The sequence below is a fragment of the Pollicipes pollicipes genome, unplaced genomic scaffold, assembly GCF_011947565.3.
Source record: "Pollicipes pollicipes isolate AB1234 unplaced genomic scaffold, Ppol_2.1 Scaffold_7231;HRSCAF=8579_pilon_pilon_pilon, whole genome shotgun sequence".
Taxonomy (NCBI): Eukaryota; Metazoa; Arthropoda; class Thecostraca; order Pollicipedomorpha; family Pollicipedidae; genus Pollicipes; species Pollicipes pollicipes.
The window spans coordinates 2,992,425-3,015,312 of record NW_023597034.1 but is presented as its reverse complement, the minus strand read 5'-3'; the positions used below and the strand labels follow the sequence as shown (position 1 = coordinate 3,015,312).

Here is a 22,888-nt window from a genome sequence, read left to right as displayed (position 1 = left end):
TTACAATGATTATGTTTGATTGGTTGGATTGGATGGATATAATTACAATAATATACAACAATGATAATGAAAGAATAAGTTACCCCTTTAAGACAGTTGTACTAGCCGTATTTACCAGGAGTCAGCCCGTTCACCGTTATCGAGAAGTCCATCAGGGATCCCCAGCCACTCACGTAATTGGCTTAGGCTAGGGCTCGCTGCCGTCTACTGGGAATCGCCACCTTTGGGAAGCGACTGAAAAAATAATATCAACGCATCTACATCTCCATTCCTCTCATCGTTCTCTGAGCGATAGGGCTATTACTACTATCTTATCTTTGTGAATATGTTGTTCGCAAATGCGCTAACAACTTGCGGTGACCTTATTGATGGAGATACGGTGTGACGGACTGTTAAAGATTTATTACAAAAATGTTTGGTACAAAGCCCCCTCGCGAAATCGTGTGGCTTCAAGCCAGCGCAAATTATCACCAGCAAATCATTACTTTCTCCTCACAGCAATGACTAAGGAGGCTGATAGAAATGTCCACGAAAGTCGCCGTTTCGGCTGCAATACTAGAGCTGTTTTTATTTCAAAATAGTCTGAACATTATGATTTGATGGATTTCTAGACTCAGGTTTTAAGCTTAACAGTACGTGCTGTGGAGTTCTCACCCCACCATCGATCGGGAGATTTTAGATTAACCGCTGAATTTCGAGGCGGACGTCTCGCGTGCCGCAATGTTCGCCATGGACCACCACGCCCTTGAGCACAAATTACAAACAAAGTTGTTTAAAGTATGCTTTCTACACATGGAACTCGTGAGCATGTGAGCACAAATCCGCAGACGTGCCTCTCAAGCTCGCTCCGGTCGCGTCTGGTCTAGATCCGTGCGTGTACAGCTCAGTTTCATCACAAAAGGTGACGTTCTCCCCACGGAGCCATACCTCGGCGGCGGCGGCCGTTGGTGGCGTCACTTGACAGGTGTCAAATGACGCCACCACGGGGCGTCACTTGACACCTGTCCAAATCCCGGCCCCGCCTCGCCCGGACAGGTGGCCACTGATCCGCCTCGACAACGTCATTAATCACCAACGATTGGAGCACAGGGTCAGCTGGGCAGCGCCACCGGCACACGATAGCGAGGTGCGGCCGACGACGGTCAGCCCGACGCCAGGCTGACGTCGCAGACAATGTGTTTTGGAGTGTTCACAGACAGATTTAATTACCCAATTCACCAGCCACCTGTGGTGCCTTAGTCCGTCCGTCACCCGTGTCTAATCAGTTCTGCTCATCTGCCATTACCTACCCGTTTGTCATTTTAGACGGGTTTAACTCCTGGGTAAATTTAAAATGACAGAGCTGCAAACTTAGCCAAACTATTAATCTTGATGATGTCAGAAATATTGTGCAAACATTATAAATACGTGTTGTGGAACCCTCACCCCACCAGCCGATTGGAAAATTATAGGTTAAAGGCAAAATGTATCCATACGGCTAAATTCTGCCTGGGCAAAAGTTCAGGAGTACATGATAAACATGTGTATATATATATATATATATACATATATGTATATATATATATATGTATATATACGTATATATATGTATATATATATATATATATATATATATATATATATATATATAAATGAATACATGTGTATTCAACCACGTATAAGGAAAGGGATCGCCTGTGCTCCGAACTGACGATGTTTGTAAATATAATAGAATATGTGCCTTGGAATATGCAGTTATTCCTGAGCAACAAAGCTGCACACACATACACGGCATACACAGGCATCATATAGGATTAAATCGCGACATTGGCCAGCGCGTACGGGTTGGTGGCACTTTTTCCCACTCCCCAGCTGATGCCCTACAGCAAAAATGATACGGAGAGGCGGTACATACCACGCATTCTACAACTCTTAATCTGGTCACAAAGTCGCATGACCATTGGTAACATAAGTCTGAAATATTTTTAGTATCCTTTTTAGTATACTTGATACTATCACTGCATATAAATCAAATCTATTTTCATCTTTATACAACTACATCATATAAATATATATTTTAAGAATTAACACGGCGGAGCCCTGAGCTCGAGTAATTATAGCTGCTCCAAATGTCTGTTATTTACCAGGGCTGCACCTTACCAGGGTGCACATTCGGCTTCAGACTTTGACATAACCAAGCCAGTAAGCCAGTGGCAAACATGACAGCAGTTTGACGGTGTATCGCAGTTTTGTCTCAGACCGGTGTGTTTACTAAGTCGCTGGACAGTTCCGAAGTTTGCGGTCGGTCGAAAGTGCTCACCTACATGGGAGGTTTATGTTTAGTGTGGCGTTGACATGCGTATGAATCGTAGCGACTATCGTTCTTCTCCGTATATGGGTACCTGGAGTCGCCACTGTGACTTGACACATTCTCCTCTGTAGCTTCTATACCAACCTGGGGTCACATAGCCCCCTGCCAGCAATGAACTAGAGGAAAAGCCCCTATGCAATGCTGTTCGACATTGCCAAAGCTGAAATTTCAGACATCTTTTATTCAAAAGTTTTCGATTTCAACAAAACATGAGATGAAAAAATTAGTCCGAATATTTAGCTTGGATGGACTTTTGCGATGAGCTACAACTGTAAGCCGTGGTTGTTGCATGAGTCCTAACCCAATACAAATTTCAATATCCAAAAATTTCAATACCCAACCACAAAATTCCGGCTCGATGGCAGAATGTTGCGGAGAAAGTTGAACGTGCCACCATGCTCGGCACGGTCCACCCTCCCCCTGACGTCATGTCATCCTAGCAAGGCAGCTGCACCCCGGCCGCAGGCCGTCCCAGTCACGGGCAAACAGCAGCGTCGAAAGCGATTCGAACCCATCCCGTCATTGATGGGTGGATCGGGAGGCAGGCGCTCTAACTAATGAAACACTGGGGACAGATACTCCCCAGGTCCCCCCGCCCCATCACCTCCTTTGACCGCCTCTACTGTATTTGTGCAGCTAGCACCCATCAGGTGACCCGTTATTTTCCAACAATTACCTCTCGAGGAAATACATACTAATTCCGGCGGCCAGGACAACTTTGGTTCGCCATGATGTTACCGTTATTGCACATCATCTGCACCTGGCCGCGACAATCCGACCGCTCCAATGCAGCGGCGGATGGTTGTTCATATGTTGCCACGAAAGCTTGTTTTAATCAAACATGAACCTTCAGCATTAGGAGGTAATGTGTCAGTGCATGTCTCTGGAAAATTACGATTTGCCCTGATGTGTCTCTCAAGAATCAAGCTCAGAGCCAGCCCGGAGCACTGTAGGGTGCCAAAACGTTGTCAGGATATGACAAACTAACGGACAGCAAAAGTTCATATTTTCAGTGCATATGCTGAAATGTTTTCGTGGCGTGATTGAAAACCCGTAGAAGAGCTGACTCAGTCCGACATGAGAAAAGTGTTAGCTGTAGCACTGCCTCGATACCTTAAGCCCGAGTTTTTTTTTTAGCGCACTTGCTTAGAAATGAATACCACCACTCCATTTTTCAGGGTAGCTGCACAACCACTCACTGTAGCGTCAGGGATATTTCGGTGTCTTATACCACATCGGTGTTGCAACGCATGCTTAATTTTGTTCATCTCTAAGAAATTAGTAAAATGACGAAGCCGCCGGCCATATCTTTTCCCATGCTGAAGCGCTACTTTTACACCAAAAGGTCATTCTTGGCTATTGACTGAAGCTCATCTCTGACGTCGCTTCCTGGTTTTATACCACCTTTTACCTCACAGTGTCTTCATTTCTCTCCAACGGTCTGTCACCTGTAAGTACCTAAGTACCATTTTGTTCAGTGGGCTGGGGGTCAAAAGGACTGGGAGCAAATGCGTGGCGTTAAACCATATGTGTGCTGAAGTGCTGCATTTGATGCCCTATAACGGAAGATTAAGTTATTTTTGTGCTGGCGGTATCATCAATTTTTAAAGAAAGATAATACTGCTGATAATTTCTACTTTTGGGATACGGATCGATCAATAAATTATCGTTAGACTGTCAGCGGTAACCGCCGGGAGATCACTAGACCGTCAGCGGCAACCACCGGGGATCACTAGACCGTCAGCAGCAACCGCCGAGAATCACTAGACCGTCAGCGGCAACCGCCGGGGATCACTAGACCGTCAGCGGCAACCGCCGGGGATCACTAGACCGTCAGCGGCAACCGCCGGGGATCACTAGACCGTCAGCGGCAACCGTCGCGACATCACTAGACCGTCAGGGGCAACCACCGTAAGATCACCAGATTAGCACAGCCCACCACGTTCGCCCGTGACACGCCACAGATGTCACCATGCTTTGTCAAACAGCTCGGCCTGGGTGCGCCCCTGCCTAAGAACGTTCTCTCAGCTCGCGGAAAACCATTACTCATACAGGGAGCGATGCGAATGGACGCACTGTGCCTGTTCATTGAGGACGAGATTCTGAACGACCAGCAAGCCTCGTAGGCCCGCTGCGTCACAGCAAGTGTCGACAAGATCGTTTCGGGTGTGACGTGAAAGCTCTGTCGATACATGCCTCACTGTATGGCAGGTATCGATAAAATTGGGCGAAGAACACGTGCTGATGCTACCAGCTGCCGCTTCCCTGCTTCGGCTGTTTATTCTTGTCAGGATGTTTCCCTGGACAAGGAGTTAACGTCGTGAACAGCATCACATATTAATGTCTACAGTCGCCCCCCCCCCCCCCCCCGGTAGAGGGGCATGCCTGACGTCCTGCCAGGCGTGGCACATGGAGACCGCCGCCGGCCCGCAGTGTGTTCCCGCCCGGCTGTCGTGCACCAGCTGCGCAAGGAAAGCAGCGCGACTAATTGCGCACGGACCGCAGCGCGAGCAGTTGCGCACGGACGACAGCGCAACCAGCTGAGCACGGAGAGCGGCGCGACTAATTGCACACGGACCGTAGCGCGACCAGTCGCGTACGGACAACAACGCAACCAGCTGCACGCGGATAGCAGTGTGTCAGGCGGCACGCAGGCGTGACGGGAACATGTCCAGTATTTGTACGTGTCACGGTGCCGTCTGTGTCGTGGAAGGCTAGCCGCGCCGGCGTCGGGTGAGGGCAGCCCTGGCGGCCGACTGACAAAGCGGCCCCCGAGGGGCGCGCCTAATCAGCTCCAGCCGCGCCCAGCCAGCCCCAGCCGCCCACAGGGGCGGCGCATATCGGCAGATGAGGCGCGAAGCGGCGACAGCCCAGCGGCGACGATTCCGCTCTGCCGTCGGGGATCCCCGTAACAGGGGAAGCCGACCAGATGATTGGAATGTGGATCATTCCGGCTCTGCCACGCGAAAAAATGGGAACCCGCGTTCAAATGATGCCGATTGAGCAGGCGGATGCCCCATTGTGTGTTATTGGCCATCACGCTTTCGAAATGACAAAAATGCAAGGAATTTCAATCACTAAACGAGGTTGTCAATATGAGGCGAATTAGCAAAGCAAGAAACACGCCGAGAATCGAGATCACAAAACGAGGTGCAATACTGCGCGATGTACGCAGTGCCAAATGCATTTGCTCGTCGACTGTTCGTCATACGTGCTCATCGGGGCACATGATGAACAGCCCATTCACCATTGGGAAGGTCTTCCCGTCATGTATGGTCCGGGCGTTTTTACCACAGGTGTTCAGGAAAGCATAAAATTGATACGCATCTATCTGCGCGTACAAATTTCTGAAAGCTAAGCTATATATAACAAGTCCTTTATGAACAATTTGTCTTTAGGTGCAGCCATGGATAAGTTCTACCTTCGTGACCACATCTACATATTGCATGACGTATTCGCATAACATCGTAATACATGTGCTCATCGCGCTTTGTTTGACGCCGGGTACGTTTTCAGCCCACCCACGGTTGGAGGATGGCCGACGGTTTCTAGAAAAGGATAGCTGAGTCTCAGCCCACCCACGGTTGGAGGATGGTCGATGGTTTCTAGCAAGGAAAGACTGACTCTCAGGCACCGTGTGGCGAGTAAAAGCTTTCGTTTGCGGGTCCAACGTCGATATAACTGTGCGCCCAATCATCTCAGCAACCCCGTTGACATCGGAAATATGCGCTGCGTGCGTGCCACGCGGCCAGTGAAGCTCGCTATGCCACTATGAGCTTAGTACGAGATTGATAGTAGCTGATTTTGCAATACAACGAGTCTGCAACGCTTAGATGTTCCAGAGGGCTCTCGATTTCTCACCGTGTTTTAACAGCACTGTTTAGAGCGCGAAGTCACGACACAGGAGGCAAATGATGATGATGATTGGTGTTTAAGGGCGCGCCGACTTCTGAGGTCATTTTGTGCCCAGCACAGGAGACAAAAATGAGTATATGTGGTGCTTTACAAGCATCGTCTGCCTCGAACACCGGCCGCAGCTGCTTCTGGTCAACTGACCCTTGTCGTGGAGACCGGCGCCGGCCGACCCGACCTGTCGCCCCCCCCCCCCCCCCCCCTCCTCTCCGTGCACCGTCCATACGGAGCGCAGAGCCGCGCGCGGCGACGGGCTGTGCAGCGGCACACCTAATACGACAATACTTCACCCACCCACAAAATCCTTTTTTGAAACCGCTGCTCTCCTTAGTGTTAGTATAAGACATCATGCCGCCTTAAATTTTGTCGAGCATGGCTGTCTTTAAGAAGTGAGAAAGCAGCTTTTCGACATACTAAAATAGTACCCGGAAACCGCGTAAACACACCCAGCCTGGTGGCGGGCGCTGAGCTACAAGCCAGTGCTGGAGCCTGTATGCGAGATCACCGGAATATCGACCCCACACGTTCACGGTCTACGATATAACGGACACGCATCCACAATGTGGTTGTGAACCGGCTATAACGCCCGGATCTTGCGCTAAGTGCTTATTTCCTTTGCTGACTCGTAAACCACTAATCCCTTCGTATTTGCGTTGCCACGCTCTTTGCCGGGTAACGCACGACTTTCTTAGTTTTATAACGAATGCTCCGGAAAAATGACGTCCGTAGTCTGCACAACCTTCAGCTACTGAACTACATGCCTTGGGTAAACTCATCGGTGCCCATGCGGAATGGGTAACCGGCCGGTTTGGTGCAGATATGACGCTCACATTGATTGGGGTGTGTGTGTGGGGGGGGGGGGGTATGGAACCCCACCTAAAAGTTTTTGAGGATACCTCTTCGGCATGTCGTGCAATCGCGCTTAAATTGTTAGTAGCCTTTCGGCCACTCATTTCACTTGTTTTACACCAGAAATGTGTTCCTAGCTTTTGCTGTTTCGGAGCAGCAGCAGTTTTGAGGAACACTGCACGGCGAACCTACGGCCTGAACCGGTGAGCGCGCGAGCGGCAGCGGATGATGCCGCGAAACGCGCACAGCGATCCAACATTCTTACATTCACGGGGCCATATCTCGTAGGTATATGCTAAAAGCACGAACAAGTGTAATCCATTCTGCTCAGAAGTAACAAAGAACGCGCCTTGTTCCCCTTTCGTGTCGCCGCAAGGCATGGTCTCGTTGGTGTGATATAAACTGAGAAGTGCGATTTTCTGGAAAATTCCATTTTTAAACTGTTATAATGGGTCATTTAGTGATCTAAAAGCATAACAAGTAACACCAATCGTGCGATCTCGTCCAGAACAATCCACTGGTGTTTTTCTACTAAGCTCTATCTTCATTAGCTTGGAACGCTAAGAGATCAAAGGGGGGTTTGGAACGCAAGCAGTAATCCACGTGTAGACCTGGACAATGCAATTTATATTGCACCAAAGTAGGTTTAAAACACTGCCATGCCACTTCTAAACTACAAATGAGAAGGAAGACGGTGAAACTTCAATCTGTATATCACCAAAAGGTTTCAGAGACTTAATACTTTTACCTCATCTCAACAGGCCACCGGCAATGTCTTCCAAAATTGCATGCATCAACTGATGGCTTTAACTGACAGAGTAAAAGAAATGCTGCATGTTTCAAGGCATGGGAAGTCTTTTCATTTCATTACACCGTAAATAGGCACAAACACGATTCGGATGCGTCGCAATCGCCACAGTGACATAGCCCGCGTTCAAGAACCATAGGCTGTCTCTCATCTGGTGCTCGCTGCTCGCTGGATACATCACGCAGCAACACGGATTTTGTTTTTGACCCGCAAAAGCCCGCCTAGCCTGACCCACAACCCGGCCAAAAGTCCACAGGTTTTTGTTGGTCAGATGTTGGCGAGTTGGCGGTTTAAAAAATTAGGTCTATCGTCGGGAGCCATATAATACGGACGTTACGGAAGAACACCAGCGATTTGATTTGATTTGATTTGATGTTTATTTTCGATCATGGACATTAAGCGGTACATGATATAAAGAGTGGATTGGCGCATAAGCGGAACGCTTAAATCTGAGCGCCTCTCCTAACAATAGCAAGATATGGTCATCGCCGCCAGGGAACCCAGGACACACCGTCCACCTGCCCGATCCGTAAGCCGACACGGGCCAGGCACCCGCCGCCGCTCCAGTCTACACATATAGCCGTCTCGGGCCGGCGGCGGACGCCCGGCCCGGCAACGCCACCCAGTAGCCCGTCTGCTGCCCGTGCCCGCTGGAAGTTTTTAGGCGAATCGTTTGGTCTGAAAAATAAATGTTTGGAAAAATTTTGCTATGTGCTGCCCATTGCGATCCTGTAAACCGTTACCTGTGAGATAGATACTAAGTTGCTCGTTGTGAGTGAACTCAGAAAAGTTTGGAATGACACGATCTGTTTCACGTAGCACTGAAATTCGGATTTCATGACAGCGAGGACAGTTCAGTACAAAGTGCTTAGGGTCTTCATATGCATAGCCACATCAGCAAGAGGGACTAGGTGTAGTTGGATTTTGAATTTCGAACAGGTGGGCATTCAGGTCTGACATTCCCAATCTCAGCTTAGTATTTAGGATGTTACCATGCCTGGACCCAAAGCTGTGATACACTGGCGGCGCGGCCACACCGCAGCGCTGGTATATTTCCCGTTTGAAGGAACGAGAAGACTGGAGGGATGACGTCTCAAGCGGGAGCTGGTTCCATCTTCTCGTAGTTGATGGAATATAGGATTTTTGGTATGTTGAGGTTCTGTTCGGTGGTAATGTGAGTGTCATTGCGTTGCGTGGTGGGCGTCCTGTTGCAAGTGCTCGTGTGTCAGGTAGAAGTGCAGTGACGTTTGTTGGCAGTAGATGTTGGTTATGTGTGAGGTTGTGGAGCAGTGTCAGTTTGTGCATGTTTCTTCGTGATTTGAGAGTGTTCCATCCCAAATTGTCCACCAGTGCGTGAGTGTGTGTTCTGTAGAGTGCACCGGTGATTACTCTTGCTGCTCTGTACTGTAATCTGTCAAGTCTAAGGGAGTCGCTGGTTGTAAAAATTCCGTTGTATATGACGTCACAAAAGGAAGAATGTAAGTCGTATATATGTCTCTGAGAATATGTCGAGTCAGAAGTCGCGGTAGTGGGTAGAGAGGTCCAAGGGCTGTACTGATTTTGGAGATGGTGTCATTAACTTGCTGACGAAAGTGGAAATCAGTAGAAATCGTCAGGCTAAGGTGTTTGTGGCTTGTAGTGTAAGGAATTCGTTGGCCATCAAATGCCAACTGCGGTGGGCTGTGTTTCTGTTGGTGAAAGTTTGTTGAATTGTTTTCGTGGCGTTGAACGTGATGAGCCAGTCTTTGTCGAACTCTTGAATGATATGTAAGTCATGTTGAAGTGCCGCTTGTAAGATAACTGGGTTGTGCGAGTGAGCCGTGTGTAGCGTAGTATCGTCGGCAAATAACAATATGTCATTATCAATCTTGTCGGCTAGGTCGTTAAGATATATAAGCGCAAGGAGGGGTCCCAGAACAGACCCTTGTGGGTACCCAGCATGTATGGTCCTAGCCATGCTGAAATTGTTGCCTACCTTAACTATCTGCTTACGGTCTGAGAAATACAATTCGAGCAAATTTAGGAGAGTTCCTGGCAAACCACAATAGTTCTTGCACTTGAGTAGGAGGTCCTTGTACCATATCTCGTCAAAATATTTACTAATGTCCAGGTAAATTGCTGTAAAATCATTGCCTCTGTTCAAAGCTGCATAAAGATTGTTAATTAAATATACCAGCTGAGTTTGCGTGCTATGTTTTGGACGGTATCCACTTTGTTTCCCAGAGAGCAGCCCATTCTCAGTTAGGTGTTGATAGATATTATGAAAGATAATTATTTCAAGACTTTTTGACACAAAAGGAAGTTAACTGATTGGTCAGTAGTTAGCAGGATCCGAGCTTGACCCTTTGCTTTTGAAAATGGGATGAGCCTTTGCTTCCTTCCAGGTGGAAGGAAAAATACTTTGACTTAGCGACATGTTGAATAGTTTAGTGAGTGAAGTATTTATCAATATGGCAGTCATTTTTAACCGTTTTGCTGGAAGATTGTCAAAACCGCATGATTTGCTTGGATTGGGAGTGTTGAGTGCGCTAGTACTTCATCCTCTGTAGTGGTTATGCTATCTAACGTGGGTGGTGGATCTGCAAGCGCGGTCTCGGGGACAGGTAGGCCGTCAGTTGCGAGTTGCGATTGTCTGGCAAAAAAGTCACCTAGTAGATTATCTTTGTATAAGTCTTCTGTCAATGAGGTTGAATCAGGTCCTACGAGCGGTGGCACTGCCTCAGCTCGTGTCCGCCCTATAATTTGCTTAAGAATGCGACGGTACTTGTATGGGTTTTGCTTTGCATGCAAGAGGTTATTTACTTGCTACTGCGAGTGGTCGTTCTTAAGTCCTCTGTTCATGCATGTGGTAAAATTTATTTGTTGTCGCCCGTGGTCCCAATGGTCATCAGTCATATACCTCTGAGCAAGTCTGAAAAGTCTGTCTCTTCTCTCCATCTCTCTCTCTTCAGTGCAGCATTGACCCAAGGTTTGCCGCAGTTTCTCATCCTGATTATATTTGTTGGGATGACGTCAGCAGCTGCTGCGAGCATGGTCTGCGTAAAGGTATTTGTCGCTGTGTCTATGTCATGATCAAGTACTCTGTCCCAGTCTGTGTTTACCAGAAGTTGTGAAAGTTTGTCTGCATCCATGTTTGTGTTGTCTCACACTTGTTTGGTTGATGCCTTTAGGGGTGGCGATGCAACCTTGATAGTGACAAAGGTAGGAATGTGATCTGTTAGTGAGAAGGGAAGGGGGGGGGGGGTAGAACCCCACCGCCTGCAATGATGTTTGTGTTCGATGTCAGTATTAAGTCTCGTAAGTTGGCTGTGTCTTGTGTAATGCGCGTTGGCTGATCAATGAGTTGCGTCAGATCGAGTGATTCAACTGCGTGTTTCAGACTGACTTCAAATGGAAATATATCACTGTGTTTGGTAGAGTGAGCTTTAGTTAGATAGTTATTACCAGCATTAAAATCTCCTAATGTCAATATCGATGCGGGTTATATGTTTGTGCCATGCCAACACTGTCTGACAAGATATCTAAAAACTCTATCAGTTGACTGCTAGAGAGATTGGGTGGGACATAGACACAGCAAACCACAATAACTTCTGATTTGATTTTGGTGAGGGACCAAACCCATTCAACTTCTTCCAGTTCGAGAGCAGGTGGTCTCTTTGCTGGGAGTGTTGATTTATAGTATGCTGCTACTCCCCCTCCATGTCAAGTCCTGTGCTTTGTCACTGGGTTGTGGTAGTTGTATAAACTGTACAAGCTAGGATGGACCTGTGAGTCAAGTTTGGTTTCAGTCAGGAGCAAGATGTCAATCGTTATATGCGGTGAAGAGAGCAAGCTCGTCCAGGCCTCCTGGAGATTTGATGCCGTTTATGTTGACATGTGATATTGTGACGTTTTTGGTTGCTGGTGGTCCTGGGTTGATTTCCAGCCCACTGATTATTAAGCACATTTCGATGTCAGGATGTAGCCTAAGTGACAGTTTTGAGCATTTGTGTGCAGGAGCTGAGCATGTGAAGGTAAGATGTCTGCTTGTAGGAAGAGTGGTGAGAATTGGATAACGGTATGACATGAGGGTTGAAAGGAATAGAGGAAAAACACTAGCAATTGCTGAGCAGCCCACCTCCAATGTCCCAGCGGATGGCTGAAACCCAATCACACACCGCGCAACTGGAACGCCACATATGTTTCAGTAGCAGACGACGTCAGCAAGAAGCATGGCCGTGCAGCTTACAACGCCATTACAGCAGAGCAGAACAGCTGGCACCCGCTCTAAATGTCAACAGAAACCCAAACTAAGCTACGAGCACTCAACAAGTTTGCAATAAACGCAACCGCGAATAGCGGACTGACAACCTTTTGGATGGCGTGCTTTGTGTCCGCTCATCATTCAGACAGTTTCAAAAGAGCCGTAAGGATCGGCCATTGCGGGTTGTGCTACGGCCGCCACGGCACGGCATATGGCAACACTCGGCCGGTATCTGCCCCCCCCCCCCTAGTTGGCCCCCTAACTACACAGCCTGGTCCGGTTTCCGCGGCTGAAAACACCAGCGTGTGAGGTCTTTGCGCTATGGAGCAATATGGCCTTTTTCGCCAGCTAGCCCTGATTCCTTCGGGCGCGCGACAAGCCAGAAAAACGTACTGTGTACAGTTCATTTTTCAGAACATTCAGAAACAATCATGATCGTGTTTTCCTGATAATGGAGCAGGAAATGAAAACGCTCAGTCTTTTACTTATTGGTGTTACTACCGTAACTACTCAGGACCATCAAACGTAGAGTGTTCTGGTGCATGTGTGAAAAACCTAAATCAGCTGGGTCACCGTTCGGTTTCACGTAGCTAGAAATAACTAACTTGTCGCATGCTCATCCACGCCTGCGATGGATTTAAGATAGCCACTGCGAATTTCGGGAATAACTTCTGAACCGCGCGAAACAAACTCACCTTATTGTCCGCATCTGACAGATGATGAATTTGACAAAATCTCGATAAATTATTGTTTTCCATTTAAGGTCAGTCCATTGAGTTACCACGTCAGCAATGAAGGTCAGCACGATCAATTTTCCTCCGCGTCCGGATACATGGTGTTCACTTTCTCGGTTCGAACCATTTTGAAGCAATTTATCACCTGGCGTGACTGACTGCCAGCCAAGGTCAATCAAAGTATACGAGGTCACAACAAGCCATGGGTCACGAGGATAAAATGATATGTATCGAGCCCAAACGATGTACAGTTGAAAAGTAACGCCATCAATTTTAGTACTCACACAACGCAGCACCGTGCCTTGGTTATCCTCCGCTGGCCGGCGACACACTCGCTGATCTCATATACATCCTTTCGTCGTCATCCACTTTCATCGAATTTATTTCCACACCATGGATGCACATTTTAATGTGCACACCTTTCACGCCACACCATATTCGACCGCAATACACAGCAACCGGCGCCGGCCCTCTCCCATGGGGCGGAGGGGGAGGGGGGAGGGGCACCGGGGTGCACTGAGGTGAGGGCGGGAGGGGGGGGGGGGGGGGGGGCGGGAGGCACCGAGGCGCGCTGGGTGGCGGAGGCTGCGCCCAGCGCGTCGCAGTCAGCGCATCTCCTTCCATGGATCGGAAGTCAGATCCGCCCGACGCAAACCATAACGTATCAACCCACACCTATTCAAAACATCCAAACGTGCATGCACCCCCTAAACCCACGATTCGCACGCCTCATTATCCAAGCAACTAAGTACAGGAGTTACAGCCAGGCTACGCTGCAAACGAACATCTGCGAGCTGGAGCCGGGCATCAGTGCTAGGAAGGAGAGGATGGTGCCCCCACCCCCTGCCGGAGGGGGCCGGCGCCCATCACTGCACACTGCGGGCCCGCATGATGTGATACACGCGTGTTGATGCCAGGAATGAAATCATTCCAGGTTGGTTTGGCTAACGCAGTTGTTTTCAATTTCTTCCCTTCTGTTCCACCTTGCTGTTCACATACAGATAATATAGAACTAATAGCCTTATTCCTCGTTGAAGAACTAGGGGAGTGGAGAGATAGATGTATTGATTTTCCGGCTACATCTCTTCGTTTCGATAAAGGCGTGTGGCCGAAATATCAGTACATTTATTTTTCCATTCTCCTGGTTATTGTACGAGGAATAAAGTCATTAGTGGTGTCTCATCTATGTACATAAAATTCATCACAAATGTTTTTTTACAACCTATGCCTGTCACACCAGCAAGACCTGGTGGCCACGCTGCTGCTGGTGTGCATGCTGCCACACGCGTGGAGGGGGGGGGGGGGGGGGAGGAGGGACTCCTGTGCCACACAAAATGCTGCCCCGGCCGTGCGGTAGTGAGAACGCCAGTCTGGGCGTTCTGTGGATGGCAGAAGCAGCCCTTTGGATGACCACCACCGCGCGGGCTAGATTCGCACTGCAACTTCGCATTCCCTGGGCAGGGAGGGAAAACTTCACCAAAGGACGTTCGTGTTACTCCACGATGATAGTCGTGTCGTTCTAAGCTGCCTTGTATGGCCTATTAAAATCCCCATTGCTATTTGGCTAGCGGAGTGGAGCAACATTATGCACCACTCCGGACACCACGGGGGATGTGGGTCGCCATGCACGCAGCAAACTCTTCTGGTGGGACCCTGATTCTATCCCCATTCGAACAAGTAATTCATGCGACTATAGTCTTAAATGCCTTCAAAGGCGTGCCAAGGGTGCGTGGGTCAACAGAGCTGACCGTCTGTTCACCTAGCGTGGAGTCTGCTCAGACGAAGACCAGGGCTGCTTGGAATATGTTGCTCTTCGTCTCCACATAGGCAAATGCGCTACAGCTCGGTTTAGTAAGTTGAGTGAGGAAACCATCCGGCAAGCAAGGCAAAAAAAGCAAAGCAATGCTATCGACAGAGCTATTAAAAATTATATCTACCACAGAGGAAATATAAGATACAAAGGCGTGCCGCGCAACGTGTGATGATGTCTCTTCCAACATCAGTGCCTTGCACCATGCCTGGAGTAGCAATTAATCCGGGAACGGAGCTTTCTTTTGCGGCGATTGGGCGGTAGCTGAAGGGATGTCATGATCATCCGACGATGCTTTAGCTCTCCAGTGCGTATACACCTCATGCTACTGTTTCTGGAGCCAAGGCTAATAGAAAGATCCCTTTCATTTAAAGTTATGCCCACAAAACAGGCATAAATCACAAAATCCATTTAAGTTCCAGCAGCAAACTTCACAAGCTGAAGCACATCGTCAACAGAACGCTGTCACACATGTTTTGGTCTAGGCTTGTTTGCAATGGTGTGCGAACGGCGTTAACAAGAAGAGTGGGTTGTGCGAAGACGCATATTGCCATCACCGCATGTGCAACAAACAAAACAGCACTTGTATACAGTCAATCCCACCAAAGGCCTCTGCCTTGTTTAAACAGGCATTCCGTACAAACGCTCTTGTCCGTGCAAAGTAGCATCAAAAGCGCAGGCTCTCATATACCGAGCAGGCAAACGGGAAGGTTTGCTATCGGATTCGGGACAGACTTAAAGTCTCTTAACTGGGTAAGCGTTTCTCGTATGTCACAGCGTCTTTTGAAGCTTACGGGATTCCTGATCTTCTGAGACTTTGAGTACATTGTTTTGTTCTCAGATCTTCGGGATCCAGGAACGCCTTCGCAACTTTGTCGAATCAGTTATGAGTACTCAAGGTGGACCTTCATTTTGTTCAGCCAGTCTTCTATATCCCACATTCATTTCAAAACTTACAGAAAGGCCTTCTTGGATCCGCAACCCATGTTCGAAAAGTACAAACATAACTGCCAAAATACCCTTATTAACGCACGGTTAACAAAAAAATATTACGAAAGAAAATCAAGTAACGCACAAGCAGCAATGGATGCTGATTGACACTCATGACCCGAAGTTCCACACTTCACATTAATCGAAGAGACAAGTAATCTGTAGAGCACAGTTCATAAACACACTCTGGAGAAACTTAAGTGCCAGTTATGTCTGGAAACATCCAAAATAGTACTGGGGAGTGCCAGTGGAGCACTATCAAGATAACATAAGCTGATGAATTTGCATTACTTTCGAATAAAAATTACGCGAACAGGGTTTCGGCACAGCACTTCGGCAGATCTCCGAACTCTGACATTTAGCTGAATTCGCGTGATAATCGTCTTCTATTTGTGAATGTTTAGGCAAGAGAAGTAGAGCAAATTTCCAACGTGCCATACCAGGTACTGCACAAGCGTTTTGTCTAACTGGGGTATTGCGAGCATGCCGTCACACGCCTTTTGGGAAAGCAAAGCAAATGAAAAGCATTACTTTCATATCGATGAGCGGGCAGCTCAAGGGCTTTTCTTCCGTCCGAACAACTCCTTCAACCATGAATTCTGGGGCGTTCAGGAGTTCGATAAAACTGGTATCGTCGACCACCTTGGACGCGTCTGATTGACGATGAGTGAAAAGTACTCGCGTGCTCCCTTCAATATAAATCACGGAGGCTGCACATTCAGACCCTTCTTGCCAGGGTGAGACACGTGAGACTTGCCAGACATGAGACATGATAGCCTGAACCTCTGAGTGCATCGTTAAGTTACAGAGACGACACCTTTATATTCATAAGTCTCTACGCTTGAAAAATAAAACGACACATTGGCGACAAGTTCCGGTGAGGAAAGTCCGAACGGCGTATGATCGATATCCCATGTGACACGTGTAGGCTGTGGAGAGAGGCGTTTTAAGCTGGTCACACGATGGGAGGCCCTTTATTCAGAGGATAAGCAGGACGTCCTACAGATAACAAATGTCACGAAATGTTAATGTCTGTTTCCAACGTACACCGACGTGCTTCCCGTTATCATTACTTTGGCCGTAGTGTAACACATCAGTCGCGCCTGGCTGATTAGGCGCCATAGCGATAGCCGTGCCAGCGCCTACCGCCACAGCAGTAGAAAACATAAGCGTCAGCGTCACCTAGCGGCGCGCGCCAGGTGCAGGACAGGCCGCGAGGTCGCCGGGTACCACAGCCCTGACGTGGCGCTTGGGTGACGCGCCGACGTCCGATCCGCGGTCGTAAAGACCGGCAGCTGTCACGACATCTCCCTCGAAGTGCGGGCTGTCACGACATGCCCCCCCCCCTCCCCATCCTCATCCCCATCGGAGCGGGATGCCACGACGTGCCCACTCTGACCACCACAGATCGAGAGAGGGATGCCTGGCAGAGAATGCGTCTCATGTGAGGAGGCAGAAACTGGGAAACGTTCAGTTACATCTTGGCATCCGTTGACATTATCTCGAGCAGCGATCCCAGGTGCAGTGAGTTATCAACGTCAGCGGTTCTCAAAAAGATCAGTGCGGGCTTGTGGCAGGATTCATAAAACACACCCTGTACACGCGGCGCACACCAAAGGCACATTGTACTCACCCACATAATACGGATGAGGAAGATGAAGTTGAAGCTCAGGACCAGGATCGTCGGCACCATAAATAGCCAGTCCCAGTAACTAACAGCCAGCCAGAGGCACCGAGAAAGCATCGGCTCTTGACCTCCGCTGTCTTCATAACCCAGCTGAAATCAAATACAAGTCAAGCTGGACGGCAGGCCCGAGCCACGTACTTAACAAACTCACTGAGAAGAATACAAGCCTGCTGAAGTCAAACCAGGGACACGGATCTTTGTTTTTATGTTCTCGGAGAGCCCGTTGGATGATGGTGTGCGGTATTCTTGGACGTATTTTTTTATAGATCCTTGTTTGTGCGCTGCATGGGCTGATAGCACCTCTGTACAAGACGAATAGGATCAGCAGCCTTGTCACCCACAGGCACCCCCCCAGTGCGGTCAGGCACTGAACGTAACAACCATCAAGAATGCGATGTCACCATTACGTGCAAATGTACTGGCCATACACAGATAGCTTATGCAATATTGTCGTCGCTCAAACAGCAAGGGCATGCATTAAAGTCACCTGAAGCATAAATTGTGAATTAGGCTTGCACCCCATGGCCTCCGATCACGCATGTTGGTGTATTTGTGGGAGTTGTGCACGTCGCATTTTGCTGGCTCTATGCATTACTGCAAGTCTCAACTGAGCTCAGCAGCAGTCTCGAGGCGTCGAAGGGCCCGAATAGTCTTCTGAGGATTAACCAGGTAGCACAAATGTGAAGCTTTACCTGCCACGCTGCGCATGAACCATCAGAGCATTGCGCAAATACCAACTGAACGCGATACTCGGCAGAGTATTGCTCTACCCCTACAATCCGTAACATAAGCGAAGCCATACATCCTCGATGCTCACAGCGTTTCACTGGCACCACTCCGCGGTGAAATCACGCGGTATCCCATGGAAGTCGACTGACTCACGAACCCCAAAACACCCGCGACGTCCCAAACACCCATGACGCCAACACCCATGACGTCAACATCCATGACGTCCCAAATATCCATGACGTCAACACCCATGACGTCCCGAACGTCCTTGGCGTCGACACCGATGACGTTCCGGAGGCTGGCCGTCTGTCGTGCGGTGGCATAGAGGCGGCAGGCCATTGTCTTCAGATGCGCGATGTGTCAAAAGAGAGAGAGAGAAAGAGGGATAGAGGAGAGAGGAGGAGAAGAGAGAGAGAGGTAGAGAGAGAGAGAGAGAGGTATGAGAGAGAGAGAGAGAGAGATGAGAGAGAGAGAGAGAGAGAGAGAGAGAGAGAGAGAGAGAGAAGAGAGCAGAGAGAGAGAGAGAGAGGGAGGATAGAGAAGAGAGCTCTCTCGCGCTCCTTCTCATCTCGAGCTCTTCGCTCTCTTCTCATCTCTCTCGCTCTCTTCTCTCGAGCTCCTCATTCTCTCGATCTCCTCTCCTCTCGGAGAGCTCTCTCTTCTCTCTCCTCTCTCCTTCTCTCTCTCTTCCTCCTCTCTCTCGCTGCCGCTCTCTCTCTCTCGCTCTCTCTCTCTCTCCTCTTCTCTCTCTCTCCTCTCTTCTCTCTCTCTCTCTTTCTCTCTCTCTCCCTCTCTCTCTCTCTCGCTATCTCTCTCTCCTAAGAGAGAGAGAGAACCCATTCTACGCGCAGCAGCTGGTGGATGGCGTTCGTGTACCGCACCCCATAATGGTATTATATACTGTTTGGACGAGTTCCGCCACGTGCTGATTACTTCCTAAACTGATCACAGTCACTTTTTCCCAAATAGTTGTTAAGCAGATTGTGATAGCCCCATGAGTCTTTCGTTATTTTGTACCGGACAAATTACGGACATCTGAACTGTTTTGGTCATGCAAGGAAACAAACCTAGTTGGCCTTTCACAAGGGAATAGGACATCAAAATGTCTTATGTTACTTATGTATTCAGTGATGGATTCTAGCGTGGCTGTTTCTGGTTGCTTCTGACTGATGGTAAGTATACTGGACAGAGACCACTGCAAATATCGTTTATCCAACTTCAGACGTGGCAGTGTCCCATCTATAGATGTAAGTCGTGCTTCTATACCGGTACATCACCACAAGCTCTGGCCCGCCTGTCGATATGAAGGCTCTAGAAGCGTCACTATTGTCTTTATATCCCAATGCGCTCAACATTGTCACCCTCACACTCACTGTCGCCTGTGAATGTAATGTGATGTTGAAATACCATCGCAATTTAGTGTTACCATCACAAGCGTGATGGTAATAGCCAAAACAAGTGAGTACTTTTGTTTAACAAACCTTCCAAGCAATTTCAAAATTTTGGATGATAGTCAATGTGCAGGTAATCAATATTAAATACAAACGCGGGACCCATGATACCGCATGTCATTATCATTGCCCTAACATGCACAAACAGCTTATGTAAATCTGGTTCAAACCCACAAAAGTTATGAAATGGCGGCTAACTCCAGCCCTATTCTGATCTCAGACTGCGTGGTGTCAGACCACTGCCCTCACCGCCCCAGCTCCATGGCTAACTCCAGCCCTATTCTGGTCTCAGTCTGCATGGTGTCAGACCACTGCCCCCACCGCCCCAGCTCCATGGTGTCAGACCACTGCCCCCACCGCCCCAACTCCATGGCGTCAGACCACTGCCCCCACCGCCCCAGCTCCATGGAGCAGCGCTGTCGTTAGCTGGCGCAAAGACACTTAAGTGTGAGTGTTGAATAAAATGGAGCATTCATGTGTCAGTTTGATTTATATACGTGGAAGACCGCAATGTCCCCTCTGATTTACACCTGATTCTTTGTTTGCCCGTCGGTCGCTTCTACGCTAGTTTCTCCCCATTATTCGCTGGAATATGCATACTTTGGGGGGCGGCTGCCCACCGTATTATTACTATTTTTTCATTTTTAGAGCGGTTAGCACCAACGTTTTGTTACACTAATCCCTGCAGCGCCGTTTTGGGGCGTGACAGAGGCTGACGTCAAGCTGCCGCCGTAACCAAATCAGCGCTGCCCAGATGTTCTCATCGATCAGCCACCAAAACGAGTACACTCGGAGATCATACTTACATTTGGCCCAGACAACATTGCTTTCGTCCTTTGGACCACGCTTCGTTTAATGAACAAAGAACGTGCAATGGCGGCAAAATTTTCGCTGCTCTGCATTATTTGCTGATGCTGACTGCTAAATTTCTGGACCTTCGTCTCTTCACCTAGCCTTATAGAAACTCAATTGGCAAATTGCAGACCCCAATGCCTTTATGGTGTACTCAGGAGCACCCGTTACCGGCATCACTACGCGGCTGTATCCCAAATTGAGACAGGCTGTAGATCTTTCCAGCGAATAACCCACGGAATCTACAGGTCAGACAGATCAGAAGATAATCAAAGCGAGCCCATATCAAATCAGCAAGATTCCGTTTGAACTGACTGCATCAGGTTGACAAATATGCAGTTTCATTTCAGTTTATTCGATTTCATTTCAGGAGAAAATCCTTACCCCGTCCGATGCAATTGGTGTCTACAGGTAATCAATTGCTCCAATTTACCGCACGTCTTACAAAGCTGACATTGATCCAGCAGCTATCAAGGAATCACTTGGGCACAGATTTACATCTGCTCTTTCCGGATACCTGTGGTTTAAAAAGACAGATGCACCTTCGTTTGAGTATTCGGTGGAACATGGTCATGTAGTAGTGTTTTCGAGATGCAAGAACAGCCTGCTTTGCATCCTAACATCATTTCCGTTTCATTCACATGGAAACAACCTTAAGAATGCTCCTAACACGCACATATGCGATTCTCAGTTCATCTCCAAAGGACATCAGCGTGCAAGTCTTATTGAAACGAGCCGTTAGCACTTATATACTCTTGGAAAAAGTTGTACATGCTTAACTAAACATGACGGAGAGAAGTGTCCCGCTGCACTGGACAACAGCGCTTAATACACAACCGGGTCACTGGTTGGATACCCTTCGCTCGGGTGGGGGTCAATTTGACAACCCTGAGATCTCAGGAACTAAGAAAGCTAGAGACACCAAATTCACAGAGTGCATTGACCCATACATGAAACCACTTAGGTCCAAGTTTGAGGTTCCTAGGTCATGACCTTTGGGTCAAATAAGGTCAAACAAGGTTAAATTCCAGGTTGGTCTCCAAGATGCCCCTTACACCTAGATAACTGTTCTAAGCAAAAGGTCACATGCTCATCTAGGGTCAGTGACCTTGTTTGGCCTTTTGAGGGTCATGGTGATTAAAATCATACAAGACAGCTCTGAGTTTTGCATTTGCATAAGCGATAAAGATTACGCTAGCCAGTATGTTCCAAGAAACAAATTGTTGACCTGGGCCATTTTATGTCAGTGACTTATTATGACCTTTAAGAAACCCATAGGTGTATAATGCAGTTCCTGTTATCAATACATTCGGATTGAGCACTAGAATGTACCCCATTCAGCAAGCCTTAAAGTAATAAAACAGGTTGGTTTTGACCTTGGTTTGGCCTTCGTCAGACGTAACCCTAGGTCAATGCAATTTGTTCATTTAATTGTTGCGTTGCCTAAGAAGGCATCTCAGAGATATATGACTTTGTCGAACACTCTGTTGTTGCATCAAATTGGACCATTCCCTAGAAATTGCCTTCGCTGAAGCCATGGCCTGACTTTGACCTGCCATAGATTAGCGACCTTCCAACGTAAATTTAATTTATCGCTGCCAGACAATCCACCATTCAATTGTCTACAGTTATGCAAAATTTGGCGCAGTTACGCCGCGCCGTTCGGAAAGTATTCCGGGAAAGCCTACAGGCAGAGGGTCAATTTGACCCCCACCCGAGCGGGTATAAGCAAATTCCTACTGGAAATGGCTTTAAAACTCCTGGATGTTGTCATTCGCATTTCTGAGCATTTTCAGTACCAATGATCGGACACTTGCAAATTTAACTCCCAAGATGAACCGAACAGCTAGTATTTGAGCTTCAACTATCACAAATGCTGAAATTTCATCAATAGCTAATGGATAAGCCTACATAGTACTCTTATTGCAGCCGAGCAGATGCTGATAAATTACCCCGATCGATATCATGACCGTAGCACCGGAAATGAGCACCCGGTTCTGATGGCTTCGGAACGGAAACCATATACGCATACCTGTGCCAGATGCACGCTACGCGGGGCTTTCCATACTTTATGATGAATGCATTAATAATGGCAGCGGATAATGTGGTGCAGTATTTCATAACGCCAGCACCATGCTATGTGGCCAGCTGACCTGACCACCTGCCTGGAGGAGCGGGCAAAGGTCAGGGCGGTGTGCGCTGCGTATGCGCCGCGAACTGACCGGCTCCAGTTGCAGGCGCTGAACTGATGAGCCACTCTGAACCTCAGACTGAGCCCTGGTGCCGGCCGGGCCGGCTGTCTGAGACTTCACCAGCGCCCACGTGCCCATCACCAGCAGCGGCACCCCTGTCGAGGGGCCGGACAAATGTCACGATCGTAAGGCGCGGGTGCATCCATCCCCAAACAAACCAGCAGCGGCACCCCTGTCGAGGGGCCAGACAAATGTCACGATCGTAAGGCGCGGGTGTAGCC

General features: G+C 48.4%; 1 protein-coding gene across 1 annotated transcript in view; it reads right to left on the bottom strand.

Annotated features, from left to right (window-relative positions):
- The window catches only part of LOC119110575 (diuretic hormone receptor), a 64,139-nt gene that overhangs the window by 25,154 nt on the left and 16,097 nt on the right, over window positions 1–22,888 (bottom strand). Inside the window, exons 6-7 of the mRNA XM_037234450.1 lie at window positions 22,638–22,762; window positions 17,330–17,473 (exon numbers count right to left, since the gene is read on the bottom strand). Of these exons, the coding sequence (XP_037090345.1) occupies window positions 17,330–17,473; window positions 22,638–22,762 (269 nt within the window). The remainder of the gene's footprint in view (window positions 1–17,329; window positions 17,474–22,637; window positions 22,763–22,888) is intronic.